Below are 17,291 nucleotides of genomic sequence, written 5' to 3'. Positions count from 1 at the left end.
TTTCCATCATACCCATAAAATATAAATTAAATTATTCAATTATTTAAAATTGTGTAATCCATCGCAGTAAACACCAAGTGTGTTTTTATTTTTCGATAGCTAAACCAGACTTCTGTAAACTTATTTGTATCTAAATCAACATTTAACTATGACAGATGTCAATGTGGATTCTTCTTGTGATAGATTTAAACTAAAACACGTCTTATATTTTTCATGCAAACACTGAATACTTTGTCCCTGCATGACATTTGTCAAACTATCTGTTTGACATTACACTTGTCTGTGTGCCGTGCAGGTGAAGTACAAGGAGAAGTATGAGAAGGAGAAGGGGAAGGCCATGCTGGACTTTGAGACGCCCACGTATGTGACGGCTAAAGAGGCCCAGCACATGCAGAGTCAGGTAACCAACCCGTCTGTCTCCTCTCTGGGGTTAGAAAACACAAAACACACTCTCTGTCTGAGATTCTGCTCCTGTGAAGAATATAATATATAATATATATTTATATTCTTCAGCTTGTTGGATGTGCAGCTATTGTTCATATCAAAAAGTTTAGTTCGGAAATCTTGTAAAATGTGGAGATCACAGTAAATTAGGTATTAGCTTTGCCAATTCCGACTCTTTACTGGCAAATAAAAAAGGGGTAAAGGCAGTTTGAAATGTGTAAAGAACGCCTTGTGTTTTGTTGTTCTTACTCTATAATATACTGCATATATTATACATTCACACTGCTTAATCTCACTCCAACGATGGCAAAGGTAAAGTATGTATTTGTGTCAGTCTGTTAAACATTCCTATTGTTACAGTGTTTATTATATTTATTCAGATTGTTGATATTCTGGTGGCACACATGCACTCGTACACATGCACAACAAACGTCACCTGTAAATACCAGAAACACGCTGTCATCACAAGAACAAATGGTTTCCAAAGCCGGTATCAGGTATCTGCTGCACTGACGAACCGGCTGTGTCTTTATGTTTGCGGCCAATAGAAAGACTATAAGAAGGACTTTGAGGAGCACATGAGGGGCAAGAACCTCTCAGGGTTGGAGGTCACGCCCGCCATGATACATGTCAGACACGCCACCAAAATAGCCAGTGAGGTAACTAAGAGGACAATTTATCCCCGAGAACCTCCCCTATTTACCTCACCCATTCCTTATAATCGTACTAAGACACATCACAACCTCGCTCCTTTATTTCTTTTCTTTTAAGTTTTATTTTTTAAATCTCACGAGTGCTTCCTTCTTTCTTTAGGATTTTAGTTTGTCTGCATGATTCTCTTCACATCCCTAAACTCTTAATAATGCATCATCCATCTCTCCTCTCTCTATCTGTAGTCTAGTATTGTTGGTTTGTTTGTATTTATTTATGTACGTGTCTGTTTACATGTTTGTCTCCTAATTTCACAATCAGAAGGCGACTAACAGCTGCATGTTAAAAGAAAGTCTGCATGCAGTCATGTGAATTTAAAAAGATGAAATGCAGACTTGTCATGTTGTTGTTGTTTTCTGATAAAAATAGGTTTACATTGTTGTTTATCAGGATTCTTGCCAAAGTCACCAAAGTCTCCAGTCTCTCTGTGAAAATGTGATTTAATTGTAATATTCACTGTTTTATAATCAGTAGGTGATTTGTTCATTTTATTCCCCGGTGAAGGATGGTTTGTTTTGTTCAAAGAGAGTTTGGGTGATTCTGATAATGATATTTCAGAGTTATGGATAAATCCTAAATCTGCTATTTGATATTTTCATGTCTTGAAAGTTATTTTTTCTGCTCTGAGGAGTCATGAGCGAGGATACTCGTCTTTAACAGCCGACACCCTCCTTCATTTTTTATCAGATATTTAATTTGAAGCTGTAGCAGAGAGGACTGATCTTTCATTTTGACTACAAACAACTTTCTTCTTTATATATTTGTCTCTTTATGATTATTTCCTTCATTAACTTTTTTTTAAGGATACAATTGTCCGATAAAGGTCCTTTAGACCAAAAGCTAAAAATAAAATGTTCTCTGCATAGATTTAAGTGTTCAGATATATATTCTATCATTAAGGATACAATTAAAGTCAGAGAGAGCAGCAAGAAACACTTCTTACATCGTTTATCTTTGTTTCCATTCAGTCACATGAGGATGATCATTTCTGAGCATTGGATTTGATATGAGTTAGATACTTTGGATTATCCCCAAATCACATTTAGCCTAGTAAATCATTTCCAAAGTCATATTCTGGGTTATTAAGTAATGACTTTTCAATTAGAATATCAATAAATACAGACGCAAATAATGAATAAATAATAGTAAACACATTTTACCAGTAGAAATGGACACAGTACACGGTATATATATTGTTAAACAGGGTATAAAGAGAAAATACTGATAACTGTATGATTGTTAGTACATTGCACATTGTGGAAAAACAAACTCCATCAAGTCTCTCCAGCTATAAAAGCTATCAGCTGATCCGCCGTCTCATTTCCTCGTTTCCTCTCTCCTTGCATGGTTTCCTCCCTGCATCCCTGGTGGGAGGGACTAAGAGGCAAGGAAAGGATGCAAGTGAGGGAAATTTAGAATTGTAGATTATAACATGCACAAACTTCCTTTAAATAAAGAACCAATGACTCTCCTTCAGGTTAACAAGGGGGATGCATTTTGGTCATTTTACCAAACATCTCCTCTAAATCTCCTACTGTTTATAAAGATAGAATCCACCTAAACTCTGAATCTGCTGAAGTGTTCATGTTTTTCTGGAGAAGCTTGGTGACTTTGAGCTCAAGGAGGACCAGTGTTTGAACCGCACTTGTCCGTCTGTTTGCCTCGGCCTGGTCTGTGTTCGCTTTGTCCGAGTCTCTCTGTTCTTCTCCCGTCCTGTAGAAAGAGTACAGGAGGGATCTAGAGGAGGGAGTGAAGGGTAAAGGGCTAACTCAGCTGGAGGAAACTCCGGAGCTTTTGAGAGCAAAGAATGCCACTCACATCCTGTCTGAGGTACGACTGACTGAGGAAACGGCGTCACGCTCTCAGACCCGAGTGCCTTTTCCCACAATCCCGCTGAATCATCCGCTGAATCCTCCCCCCTTTAACTAAGCTTCATCTTCACACTAAAAAGAGCCTCCGCTCGGTTTGACTCCCACGTTTATCCTTTGCTTTATGACATCACTAATGTTTCTGCATCCTTCTTCTCTGATTTCTAGAATTTGATGATCCCTCGATTTTCTCTTATACTTGTTTTCCTTTAATGTCTGATGAATATAACAAAAGTCAACCTTAAATGTACTCAAAGCATATTTAGTTTTATCTCGTGTTTTGATGACGCATGCAATATTCTATTTGAAGATTTTAATCAACATGCAACCTCATCTTGCCGGCAATTCAGGCGCAATAAGGCAAAGATTCTTAATGCCGTGGTTAAAGATAGCATCAAAGCTTCACTTTGACTTTAGTTCGTTTTATTTTTGTTAATTTTTTTGTGTAGATGCTTTTTAAAGGTTGATTTTTGTTGTGCATGGTAGATCTAGCACTGTAAATTAATTTAGTTAATAGAAATAAAGTGAAAACTTTTAATAAAAGTATGCTTTAACACACTGCTCTTTTATTTTTCAGTGTTGGGTGGAGCTTCACACACAATCTGCTGTCCTTGACCTTTAAAAAAACTTCTCCTAATCTCCTCTAACTCTTCTTTGTTCACTATTCCCTTGACGTTTTGGTTTTGCAGCCCCACTCAAATGAGTAAAACTCCTCTCTTAGGAAGCAAACACTCTGCTTTAATGTCACATTAATCCCCTGTGATGTTTACAGAGAGAGTACAAGAAGTCTCTGGAGCTGGAGATCAAGGGAAGAGGAATGATGGCTTTGGCTACAGACACGCCGGACTTCATGAGGGCGAGGAACGCTACCGACATCCTCAGTCAGGTACCAGTCATTTCCTGTTTTCATCTTGTGTGCATGCCACATCAATGCATGGGATTAAAGGGTGCTCAGGTCCTGGGAATCACAATATATTTATTTATTTCAACACCACAATGGACAATATTGAGCCAGAAATTGCAAAGTTATGATGATGAGCTCAAAGACAAACCGTCAAATGTCTAAGACAGTTATTAATGCAAAAACAAAGTCTCTAAAGCTGCGACGTGGAGGCAGTTTAATGATCAGCACCACGGACAGCTCTACACTTCAGACAAGCGACACTACGGCAGCTTACAGATGTATTACGCCATATTGGCAAGATGACCAGATATTTTTAATTGCATAAAAGCTGGAAGACAATTGAGAAAAATGACTTGCACCAAAAAGATAATGATATGATATAATCATTATCATTATTAATAATTGTGGCGATTTTGCCGTCGCTATCTTAGATTACGTCGGCTGCCATGTTGTTGTTTTTTGCAACTGTTTGTCAATCAGTGTGTAGCCCCGCCCTAAAGCATCCCCTGCTTTATGGTCTGTTTGACTCTAAATGGAGCATCATTTACTAAATGAACATCATGCTGTATTGAAGAAGACTTGAAACTAGAGATTGAGACCATAAACTCATGTTTACAATGTTTACTGAGGGAATAAATCAAGAGAGAAGTAGAGTCATTTTCTCATAGACTTCTATACAACCAGAGGAGTCGCCCCCTGGTGGACAGGAGAGAGAATGCAGCTTTAAGACACTTCTAGACTATTTGTCGCTGTCCATTGATGGGGGATGCTGAATAATGTGAAGGTCCTCCAGAACGTCGTCGCCCCGAGGCTTTAATTCATATTAAGCCTCGCCTGATTGTCTGAAAATACATAAATAATTGATGCAGCAGTTCTGGTATATATTTATATTTATATTCTGTGATTTTGGTTGCAGTTATAGTTCAGAATCCGTGCTGACTGATGTTTTCTGTTCCTCAGTCTAAGTACAAGCACACCGCTGAGATGGACCGGGCCAGCTACACCAGTGTCATCGACACTCCAGACATCATCCATGCTCAGCAGATGAAGAACATCATCAGCCAGGTGGGTTATCCAATTAAACCTACAAAGAGTTTCATTTGTTTTTTATATATCTGGAGACATTTCAAAATAATTAACTGAGGAATCCAGAAATACTGTTTAAAACTCTCTATTTTAATTAAATATTCCTGTTGTTTGTGTTTTTGTCCAACAGAAAAAGTACAGAGAGGAAGCTAACAAGACGATGTCTCACTACGTTCCCGTCCTGGACACTCCGGAGATGCTGAGAGTCCGTGAGAACCAGAAGAACTTCAGCACCGTAAGTAAAAGAACACGTAAATGATATAATATTCTGGTTCTATTGGGGGAACATATGTCAGTATGAAGACAGAGGTTCTCCTGGTGTCTCTGTGTTTGTCTCCATGTCTGCTGCAAAGTATGATCTTCAATACTGTATACTTTTGCTTTGTCTTAATTATTTGAATCCAAGTCTAAATTAAGTGTTTTGTTGTCAATGTTTCTGTTCGTATGGACCAGTAGTGTCTTCTTGCCTTTTTTATTTGACCTCTTTATCACTGTGAAACATTTTAACTGCACTTTCTGTTTTTCTCTTTGTAGCATCAATACCAGATTGACCATAAAAACATAAAGGGCAAAGTGTGCACTATAAAGGACACTCCTGAAATGCTCCGTGTTAAAGAGAATACAAAGAATTTCAGCTTGGTATCTACTACATAATATTTTATTCTCAATGTTTTCTAATAACACGTTTTTTTATTTACTTTTTTCTTGATTTGAATTGAATTTTTTCTTTAACAAACCCTGATATGCAGCCCTTTATCTCTCTGGACCAAACTTATATTTTTCATAACCTTGTAGAATATGCAGCAATTTAATTCTCGCAACTAACACCTGACAGTTTGTTCTTTAGAGTAACATTTATAATGTTAGTGCGGAGCTTGTGTGTCGTTAAGTTCTTGTTCATGTTACCGTGTTGTTGTTGAAGTGTCCAGACAAAATGTGTCCCTCTAAATGTTGATGTTTGTTTGTTTCATTCAGTGTGTTTTTGTTACAACGCAGCTAAATCAATAGTAGTTTGTAAATGAAATCACCTCGTCCTCGTTATGAATTAGAGTTGAAGTCAGGCTAACGTTGGTTCATTCCTCGTCCGTGTAAAGATTCACTACAAAGAGGATGTGGGAGGAGGAACTTCTTTGCCCAAGACCCCTGAGATGGAGAGAGTTAAACACAACCAGCGCAACATTAGCACGGTACTCCACAGAGTGACCCTGCCCTCCATCACCTCCTCCTTCACCTCCTCCCTCCATACTCCCTCCTTATCTAGTGACCAGAGACATAACCAGACCGGTCTCTACATGTAACCCCTTCAAATGGACATCTTTAATCCAACACAGATCTCTTTCATGCTTATTATTTTACTTTTAGGTTATTTGATTTTTTTTACTAATTAAGGATTTTATGGAGCCCCCAAAGTTTAACTTGTGGAAACTTATAGATTTTGATTTATCTTTATCCAATTTTTACAAAAGAAACCTCACAAATGTACGAAAATAAATTCAAATATTCTCTGAGAGAACTTTAAAGTAATTCATTTGAACTTAATTAATACATTTTTTTCATAAATGTGTGTTTTTTTCTCATACATATACACCTTTAATCTTAGAGAATATAATAATATAATTTTTTTCTCGTAAATTTATGATTTAACTCTCAGAGAATAATTTAGTTTTTTTCTCATAATTGTGCGAGTTTAATATAAGAGAATATCCAAGTTCTTTTCTTGTAAATTTACAACTTTTATCTCTGATAACATCAAGGTTTCTCACTTAAACCTCAGAGAAATGTCTCCCCTGGCTCAGTTTTTACTTACAGTGGCCCTAATACTCCATCATATGTTTTCACAGTACACATGTCTGTGTACAGTGCATGTTAGGGCTGTTCTTCATTGTTTGCTTTTTTCGTATCGTCTACTTTGAAAGCATAGCAAACACATTTCACAAACATATTTATTGCCAACATACATGAAATATGTGGCGTTAGTAACCACATGTTATTGTCAGATGTCTGTCTGTGTCTACTGTTCATACTGTGCTCCATGTTTGTCTCTGTCTCACTTTGTCTCTGTGTAATTTATGCAACGGGCAGATTCAGTACAAGGAGTCCGTGGGTCAAGGCACCTCCATACCAGATCTCCCTGAGGTGAAGCGGGTCCGAGAAACCCAGAAGAATATCAGCTCGGTAGAGGACAGCTGTGCAGTGACCCTTAAAATACCCCGTTATGATCATCCCCTAAACGACCTCTGACCTCTCCTACTAGTCTAAAAGTCTATAAACCTGGTTTCCCTCCTTCATCCTAACTCAGATTCATAAATCACACCTTTTTTTTATTCGTTGACGACTTCCAGAACATAATTTCCCTCCATTCTTCCCAAAATAATTACATTTCCCTTGATTTATTTATCATAATGTCTTATTTTTTTATAATTTCCTTCCCTCCTAAATTTAAATCTAATCCTCCCTTCAGTGTGTTACCACAATATTTGACTTTTAATTTGTATTTTGTGTTGTCTCATTTAAAAAGATTCAATACAAAGCAGGAGTGGAACAAGGCACGTCAGTATCAGAGACCCCCGAGATGGAGAGAGTCAAACGCAATCAGCACAACATTAGCACGGTACTCCACAGAGAGAGAGCGACCCTTCATCTGTCCGACCCTCTTCCTCGCCCTCAAAATACACTTTTCTATCATAACTGTCCAGAGCCGCTCGTTTAGATGTTAGAACTGTTTTGTGAAATCAAAAACCGACCTCGCAGATGTAACACAGTTCATACTGAGCTCCATGTTTGTCTCTGTCTCACTTTGTCTCTGTGTAATTTATGCAACGGGCAGATTCAGTACAAGGAGTCCGTGGGTCAAGGCACCTCCATACCAGATCTCCCTGAGGTGAAGCGGGTCCGAGAAACCCAGAAGAATATCAGCTCGGTAGAGGACAAGCTGTGCAGTGACCCTTAAAATACCCCGTTATGATCATCCCCTAAACGACCTCTGACCTCTCCTACTAGTCTAAAAGTCTATTAACCTGGTTTCCCTCCTTCATCCTAACTCAGATTCATAAATCACACCTTTTTTTTTATTCGTTGACGACTTCCAGAACATAATTTCCCTCCATTCTTCCCAAAATAATTACATTTCCCTGGATTTATTTATCATAATGTCTTATTTTTTTATCATTTCCTTCCCTCCTAAATTTAAATCTAATCCTCCCTTCAGTGTGTTACCACAATATTTGACTTTTAATTTGTATTTTGTGTTGTCTCATTTAAAAAGATTCAATACAAAGCAGGAGTGGAACAAGGCACGTCAGTATCAGAGACCCCCGAGATGGAGAGAGTCAAACGCAATCAGCACAACATTAGCACGGTACTCCACAGAGAGAGAGCGACCCTTCATCTGTCCGACCCTCTTCCTCGCCCTCAAAATACACTTTTCTGTCATAACTGTCCAGAGCCGCTCGTTTAGATGTTAGAACTGTTTTGTTAGAACTGTTTTGTTCTAACATCTTTCAAAAACCGACCTCGCAGATGTAACACAGTTCATACTGAGCTCCATGTTTGTCTCTGTCTCACTTTGTCTCTGTGTAATTTATGCAACGGGCAGATTCAGTACAAGGAGTCCGTGGGTCAAGGCACCTCCATACCAGATCTCCCTGAGGTGAAGCGGGTCCGAGAAACCCAGAAGAATATCAGCTCGGTAGAGGACAAGCTGTGCAGTGACCCTTAAAATACCCCGTTATGATCATCCCCTAAACGACCTCTGACCTCTCCTACTAAAGAGTCTAGAAAACTTCCTGTTTTTATTTTAATTCTCCATCTTAATTTCATAAATCACTCCTTTTTTTCCAGCTTTCGTTGAAGACTACCTTTTAATTTCCCAAAAACAACATCCTACATAAATCTCCATTTCCCAAAAACTAATCATCCTTTAAGTGTGTTACCGTCATATTTGACTCTTTATTTTGTCTCAAAAGATTCAATACAAAGCAGGAGTGGAACAAGGCACGTCAGTATCAGAGACCCCCGAGATGGAGAGAGTCAAACGCAATCAGCTCAACATTAGCACGGTACTCCACAGAGAGAGAGTGACCCTTCATCCTCACCCTTCATCCCAAACCAAACATAACACAAGTTTAAGTTTGTAGATGTCAGAACTGTTTTGTCACATCAAAAACCCATCGTGCAGATTTAACACCAATGAGCCTCGTGGTATCATAACCCGCTTCTCCATCCCTCAGGATCATGAGTTTAACTCCATGTTTCATGTCTGCTGTGTTGTGTTTCTTCAGGTCTTCCTATATCTTTCTCTCTGATTGTCTCTCTTTTACTTTTTCTCCTCCACTTTCTATCTGAAACCCAAACTGGTTGATTTGGTGGCAGATAAAGTACAAGGACTCTCTGGGTCAAGGCACGGCGATATCGGACCTCCCCGAGGTGAAGCGGGTCAAACAAACCCAGAAGAACATCAGCTCGGTAGAGGAACCGAAAAAAAACCCAACCCCTGTGTGCTCCTCTAACCGAGTGACCCGTCTTTAGCCCGTTTGATACCTCCCGCTCATCTCACCCATCATCAGAAGCACAGTGTCCTTGAACTCATCCTCACTCTGACCCTTCATCTTCAGCCACGCATTTCTTTTTTTTTTTATCCCCCTCCATCTTTAATCTTCACCCATCAAACCATCAACCCCTCCTCTTTGGCTCTGTGATGCTGCCTCCCCATTGTACCGTATTTTTCTAACCAAAAGCTTTATTATTTTTTTCCACTTAACGCTGATTTTACACTTTACAGCTAACGACAAACTAAATCTCCTGCTGAAGCGTTTTGGAGTGTGTTTGTTTCCCACAACAGAGATCCTGGATCCACCAGGATGAGTCGCTCTATAGGACCAATTTCTATGACACTGTTTAAATATATATTACTTTTATTGTTTTGTCTTTAACTTCAGCATTTTAAGGTTAACCCTCTGAACCCTGAGCTGTTTCGTGTTGTTTTTCACTGTAATATAAAAGTCCTGCTCCTCTATGGAAACAGAACAATCATGACTAGAAGTAGAGAGAACTCACACATGTCTTTAGTGCAGAATAACACAGTTATAAGAACATAAATCATAAAAAATTGAAAAACGCACGTTGAATTTCTTTGATAATTTATTTTACAAAAATTGGAAAACAATTGAATCTATAAATCCAACATGTTTCCAAGTGTCAACAAGTTTTACCCAAAAAAGTGGAGGCTCCAAATGCTATATACATTTAACTATTTACATCTTTACAGCCACTCCTCTCTGCTCTGTGTTACACAGCGTTTTCAGTCAGAATTTCACAGAATTCTTTGTCACCGGACTGTTGGTCTCAGATGAATCAATCCTGGCTTCATGGTTTCACTGAGGAGCTCAGAATTTAATGGTTTTTACAGAATCTGGATAACGCAAACAGATTAATTGGGACAAAATTTTAAACGAGACATGTAGAATAAAATGTTTTTGATTAAATATCACAATTTTAGGCTTCGTTTTAGTTGCTTTGTCGAACTGAAGCCTTCGTTGCACATTATGTGTTCAAGGACCATCGGAAAGATAAAAATCTGAAGATAACAACGTTTTTTACAGCTACTGACTGCGATAAACGGTGTAGTTCTGGTGACTATTTAAAGAAAACATGCCTTTCAATCCCACCACCGTATGTGTTTGGGGTTCAGAGGGTTGTAATCCGAGTCTGTGAAACCCGTCCTATAGATGTGTGTGTGTGTGTGTTCTGTGTGTGTCAGTGTCTGATTGGCTCTCCGGGCCGCTCTGCTTCTGTCCTGTAGGTGTTGTATAAAGACAGTTCACTCAAGGGAACTCCAGTGGTGTTTACCCCGGAGATGGAGCGAGTCAAAAGGAACCAAGAAAACATTAGCTCGGTACTTTGAGAACCCCTCCAGAACATATTCTACTGAAGATATGTTCTACCTCCACCTCTACGTTAACCCTTTCCTAACCGGCTCTGGTTATGGTATTAATTCTCCCCACTGTAAATGTGTTTAAAACCTCCACCGTGATGCGTCTGTGCACTTCATCACCTCTAACCTCTCCTGTTGTCATCACTACTCCTCTTCATCTTCTTGTCGTCCTCCCACTGAAGATTGGGAACGTAATCTTGTTTTCCTTTAATACTTCAGCCTCTTAATACAAAATAAAAACATCTCCCTGCTAATTCATCCGTCTGACCTCCCAGTAACGTCCTCCCAGCTCATTCTGTGTGTGTCCTCTTCCCATTCAGCCTCTTTGTGCTGCTAACAGCTTCTGTCTGATGGCTTCAGGCTTTTGAATTCATCATCTCACTGTGTGTTTTTTCTTCCTCTTGACTCCGCCTCCTCATCAGGTGCTGTACTCTGACAGTTTCCGTAAGCAGGTCCAAGGAAAGGCCGCCTTCGTTCTGGACACACCTGAGATGAGGCGCGTCAGGGAGACCCAGCGCATCATTTCTGGGGTAAGATATATATGTGTGTATATATATATATATATATATATATATATGTATATATATATGTGTGTATATATATATATCACACACACATCTGCCTTCACACATTTACATAGAACAAATCATTTTCATCTGTATGTACATTAGCATATCTAAAAACAGTACAAACAGTAGAAAATACAAAAATAACAAAACAGAAATACATTTTAGAAGGCATCTTAAAATACACTAAACGGAATAACAGTATGATAAGAATTATGTTGTTGTTTTCAGGGTAGTTGAGGAAAAGGAATCACAATAACCATGGAAATAAAATACAGATCTGATACAGATACATATATATATAACCAAACACATATATATATATATATATATATATATATATATATATATATATATATATATATATATATATATATATATATATATATATATGTGTTTGGTTTGGTTCATTTCTGCTGCAGGTAGTTTACCTTTCTACCAGGACAAAGCTGGTGTTAGTCTCTTTGTCAGTAGCCCCGCTTTTCTGTCTTTCTCATCTTTAAAAATAAGTCATAAATAAGCATTTTTTTTTTTTTTTTAAATAAAGGCTAAATAGTTTCCTAAAACAGCCAGAAACTATAGGTTAAAGAAAAATGAACTCAAGTGCATTATTTAAGGACTATTTTCAGCGGCGTATTAATACGCATTTGGAGCTCTAGTGAGAGTTTCCAGAGAAAAGGACAATACATGTGGTGTACACTTAAAGGAACAGTGTGTGAGATTGAGTGACATCTAGTGGTGACGTTGTAGATTGCAGCCAACTAAATACCCCTCTGCTCACCCATCCATTCCCAAGCGTATCAGAGAACTACGGTGGCCCTTTAGGTAGGAAGGGTTATCTTTAAGATTGAATTACTACTAGGAGCGACTCTTATCAATACTCTTTTTCATGACCAAATCATTTCTTTTAAAAACATATGTAGAATTTTAAAGACAAATAAATTCAGAACAGGATTAGAAGTTATTAATAACTTAGATATAAATGAATATTGTCTCTAGAGCAGCAACAGCAAAGTCACTATATAAAGTCATTAATATCCTTTCGGAAATTAATCTATAATGTCAATAAAATAAAAACATTCCTGAGTGAAGTTTATAAGTTATATCAATTAAAAATGAAGAAAACAAATATTAGATAGTATCAGTCATTCCTCCTCTCCTCCAATGTGCTTTGTCTCAGCAGGCAGAAAAATACAAGAAATAATTAAAGATAAAATAAAACATACAATTCTTAATATAAAAACATAGTTACGTATATTATATTCCACTAAATGTCACAAACTGTTCCTTTAACCGTGGCTGTGATCCGTCGTTTTCCAGGTGCGATACCACGAGGACTTTGAGAAGAGCAAAGGCAGCTTCACCGCCACGACCTCCGACCCCGTGATGGAGCGCGTGAAGAAGAACACCCAGGACTTCAGCGACATCAACTACCGCGGCATCCAGAGACGCACTGTGGAGATGGAGAGGAAGAGGGCCATCGAGCACGACCAGGAGACCACCACCGGTACGCTCACAAGCTTTAAAACTCAACATCCAGACATTTCAACTGGAAAGAAATGAAAAAAGAAAGAACAAAGACAGGCTTTGTAGAATACATTCTTAAATAACTTAAAGCTTAAATATGTAACTTTGTTTAGAGTTGTGTTTTAGCATTATCCCAAATGTTTCCAACAAGTTTATATATATATTGTGCTTTTATTGAAAATAATCCAAATTGTTCTTAAAGCTCATTTAAAACAATCAACGTTAAGACTTCTGTGACTGTGTGTTATTGTTTTTATTTCCAGATTCTTTAAAAGCCTTCCTTTTATCATCTGGAGAAAAAATAGATCAATTTTCTACTTGAGTAAATACCTTTTTAACAAACTTCCCAAGTTGCACTTCTATTCCCTAATCCAAACCAAAGAATGGTAGAAATCATAATGTTTGTTTTATTAAAACAGGAGCCACAATCTTCTTTCTCTTCATTTATATTTGTGTATTTTGTTAATAAGTTAATATATTTATTTTCCGATACAAAAAGAGCAATGAGTTATATTTTTTACGTTTGAATTAGGAAGTCAGAACTTAGGAAAGAGGTTGAAACTCTTAAAATCAATTTTAAAATAAATGACAGAAGAGTCTTTGAGGATCCAGGAAATTCCTTCAAAGTGTTTTTTAATGACCCTCCTGGTTTCTAAAGATCATGGAGGATGTAATAATAATAATATATAAGAGGATCAAACTGTCTAAATACTCAGACCGGTTCCTGTTGGACTGATCCTGTTTTTGACTCCGTGTCCTCAGATCTGCGTGTTTGGCGTACGAACCCCGGCTCAGTGTTCGACTACGACCCGGCGGAGGACAACATCCAGTCCAGGAGTCTCCACATGATGTCAGGTGAGATGATGAGAGACTCACTGAGACTGAGAAGAAGACATCAGCTCAGCTGTGTTTTAGATGAATAAGTAGTAAATGGTAATAGGAGCTGAAACGTTGGCAAATACTCTGATATTCAAATTATTACAAATGAATGAATAGAAATCTCACCATTAGATTTTTGAGTGACTTTGTCAAGGTCCATAGTTTTGTTAAATAACTTTTACCTGCCCATTAAGCATCCATAAGCAAAATAAACAACACTTAATAAATGAATAATAAACACACTCTAATGCAAATTAAAGTACATTTCAAAGGGCTTGTTATCATATATAATTAAAATCACATCATATGTAATATTATTTTAATCACCAACATTAAGGTTTATTTGTTTTTACCTATAAATTATTCACAGGAGGCCTTAAAACTATTAATAAATGATGTTCAAAATTCACAAAGAATAAATCATTACAGAAGGTTAAGAAGTATTCTTTATCTTTAAAGACCAGTTATGGAGTTATAGTTGTTGACTACTGTAGTATGTAAAATATTATAAACCCTGTTATTTAAAAGTAAGATGATAATCATGATTATAAAATAATTAGATTCAATATGTTTATTGTCACTCCGGTTATACAAGTACAATCACTGGGAGGCTCAATAAAATACAATTAAATAAAATTAAATTAAAAAATAAATTAAAAAAAGAGAGATAATTAAATACAATATATTAATACAATTTTAAAAGCAATAACAATGTCAACATTGCGTTTGCACATGATTCACAGAGCTGGAGAATATTCCTCTATAATTTAACAGATATCTGGCCTCTGTTTGTCGAGATGTCGTTCTCTGAGAAAAGCTGGTGTGTTATGACGTTGGTTTTTTAAACATCCAAGATCACAGCTTATGTTTTCAGGAACAAGAATATTCCTCTCTGAATTTTTGAAAGCTTCATTATCTGATGTGCTTTTAGGATTATTGTTTCTAAATAAGTGTAGGTGTGTTCTTGTGATCTTTTCTTGTCCTCAGTTCTCTCTAAGAAAAGAGATTGTTGTGTCTGCCAGATTAAATAAAGATGAAATAAATAAAAGTCCAGCTGAATAAGAAACAAAAATGTTCATTTAAAAAGATTTTCTCGCCATGGTGACTATGCTGTAAATGTGACCTGTGATCATAAGAACCGTCTCTCTCTCACATCAGTTCAAGCTCAGCGTCGCAGTAAGGAGCACTCCCGCTCCACCAGCGCTCTGAGCGGATTGGCCGACGAGAAGTCCGAGGTGTCCCAGGACGCCGACCACCACATGTCCCTCTACAGCAACGGCTTCATGGCCTCCTCCACCGGTACGGGACCTGTGTGTTATTATGGGTATTTAATGTGGGCTCCTTGTTTCTGTGTTCACACCGACTCTTATCCGTGTTTCCCTCCTCACATGTTCAGGTTACCAGCATGCTAAGACTGTGGAGCTGCAGCAGAGGTCCTCATCAGTGGCCACCCAGCAGACCACCGTGTCCTCCGTCCCCTCACACCCCTCTACCACCGGGGTCAGTAACACACACACTCACCTGGTTTACACACATTCATTCAGTCAGTACAGAGGCATACAATGTGATAAAAAGTAATACTATAGTATGTCATAAAAATCATAAAAAATTAAAAGTATGTCATTAAATTCATTAAAAAAGTCCAAAAAAAGTCATAGAATAGTATGTCACAAAAAATCAAAAACAAGTCACAGTATAGTGTCATAAAAGGTCATAGTATTGTATGTTATAAAAAGTCATAGATTACTATGTTGCAAAAGATTAATTAATTAATAAAAGCATAGTATAGTATGTCATAAAAAAGTAATTTTATATATATTTTTTGAAGTCATAGTTTAGTATATTGTAAAGAAATTCATAGCATATTATGTTTTTAAATAAAGTCATAGTATAGTATGCTGTATATATATATAAATATATATATAATAGTATGTTGTTAAAAAAGTCATAGTATAATATGCTGTAAAAAAACATAGTATAGTATGTTTCTAAATAAAGTCATAGTTTAGTATTTCCCCCCAAAAAATAGAAAAAGTCAGTGTATAGCATGTTTTAAAGAAAAAGGCATAGTATAGTACAGTACCAGTTAAAAGTTTGGACACACCTTCTCATTCAACTACTTTGAAAAATATAAAATATAAAACACATTCTGGTTTGTTGAGCATTTGTTTGTTTACCACATAATTCCATATGTGTTCCTTCATAGTTTGGATGTCTTCAATATTAATCTACAATGTAGAAACATTTTTTTTGAAAAATAAAGAAAAACCATTGAATGAGAAAGTGTGTACAAACTTTTGACTGGTACTGTATGTCATAAAAAAAAGTCATATACGAATGCCAATTTTCTTTTACAAAAAAATCATAGTTTAGTGTGTCATAAAAGCAAAAAATATATAATAGTGTAGAATGTCATACAATTACTGTTATTTTATGGTATTTCTTATCAACAAAAGAATATAGAATATCACCAACCTCCTCCTTTAATATATTATATATATATATATATATATATATATATATATATATATATATATATATATATATATATATATATATATATATATACTTATACTACGAACACTCTCGCTCTCATTGACCTCCTTCCTTTTCCCCTCCACAGAAAACGGTTCGCGCCATCTACGACTACGGCGCCGCCGACAACGACGAGATTTCCTTCAAGGACGGCGACGTCATCGTGAACGTGCAGGCCATCGACGAGGGCTGGATGTACGGCACCGTGCAGCGCACCGGCAAGACCGGCATGCTGCCCGCCAACTACGTGGAGGCCATCTAAAAAACGACCACGACCACCACCAGCGACGCATCCACGGGACAAAACGCATCGGCGCGTGGCTTAGAGCAGATGTGTAGTTTGTAGTTTGTAGTTTTTGTCGCTCTGTATCTGTTATCTTTCATGTGCTGCTGTTTCCTGTGGATGTGACGTCACCACGACATGACACATATAAATATTTATCATTATACATGACATTTAAGATCACTCTCTTGGAAAAAACAAGACTCACCAACACCACCAATACTCCCTTTGTATATTTAAACAAATATTATAATATATATGAAGCATTCTTTTCTCAAATAGTTCCATTTGTAGTCCTAAATGGAAATTCTATGGCGAGAAAAAAGAAAAGACTAGAATGATGAAACGTAGGAGCAATGAGTCAGCCTCCGCCTCCTCCACGATGAAGCCGCTCCATGAAGAGTTGAACGAGTCAGCCTCAGTCTTCCCTCCTTCACACTGACGGCCGGACAAAAGTAGAATGTGTGTTTTTGTTTTCCTCCCATTATTGATCAGTAGCTAATAAAGCACACGAGCTCCTGCAGCACTCTGACTCCATTCATTCCTCCTACACATT

At 37.3% G+C, this 17,291-nt stretch overlaps 1 protein-coding gene across 1 annotated transcript in view; it reads left to right on the top strand.

Annotated features, from left to right (window-relative positions):
- neb (nebulin) overlaps positions 1-17,207 on the top strand; it is a 76,497-nt gene extending 59,290 nt beyond the window's left edge. The window contains exons 117-136 of the mRNA XM_054614712.1: positions 296-400; positions 993-1,103; positions 2,875-2,985; positions 3,796-3,909; positions 4,888-4,992; positions 5,144-5,248; positions 5,548-5,652; positions 6,108-6,200; positions 7,096-7,188; positions 7,532-7,624; positions 7,841-7,933; positions 8,979-9,071; positions 9,385-9,477; positions 10,814-10,906; positions 11,368-11,475; positions 12,832-13,018; positions 13,801-13,893; positions 15,076-15,216; positions 15,314-15,417; positions 16,541-17,207. Of these exons, the coding sequence (XP_054470687.1) occupies positions 296-400; positions 993-1,103; positions 2,875-2,985; positions 3,796-3,909; positions 4,888-4,992; positions 5,144-5,248; positions 5,548-5,652; positions 6,108-6,200; positions 7,096-7,188; positions 7,532-7,624; positions 7,841-7,933; positions 8,979-9,071; positions 9,385-9,477; positions 10,814-10,906; positions 11,368-11,475; positions 12,832-13,018; positions 13,801-13,893; positions 15,076-15,216; positions 15,314-15,417; positions 16,541-16,714 (2,214 nt within the window). The 3' untranslated portion in view covers positions 16,715-17,207. The remainder of the gene's footprint in view (positions 1-295; positions 401-992; positions 1,104-2,874; positions 2,986-3,795; positions 3,910-4,887; positions 4,993-5,143; positions 5,249-5,547; positions 5,653-6,107; positions 6,201-7,095; positions 7,189-7,531; positions 7,625-7,840; positions 7,934-8,978; positions 9,072-9,384; positions 9,478-10,813; positions 10,907-11,367; positions 11,476-12,831; positions 13,019-13,800; positions 13,894-15,075; positions 15,217-15,313; positions 15,418-16,540) is intronic.
- Positions 17,208-17,291: the final 84 nt, after the last annotated feature.

Source organism: Anoplopoma fimbria, chromosome 16 (genome assembly GCF_027596085.1).
Source record: "Anoplopoma fimbria isolate UVic2021 breed Golden Eagle Sablefish chromosome 16, Afim_UVic_2022, whole genome shotgun sequence".
Lineage (NCBI taxonomy): Eukaryota > Metazoa > Chordata > Actinopteri > Perciformes > Anoplopomatidae > Anoplopoma > Anoplopoma fimbria.
This window is presented reverse-complemented; position numbering and strand designations above follow the sequence as displayed.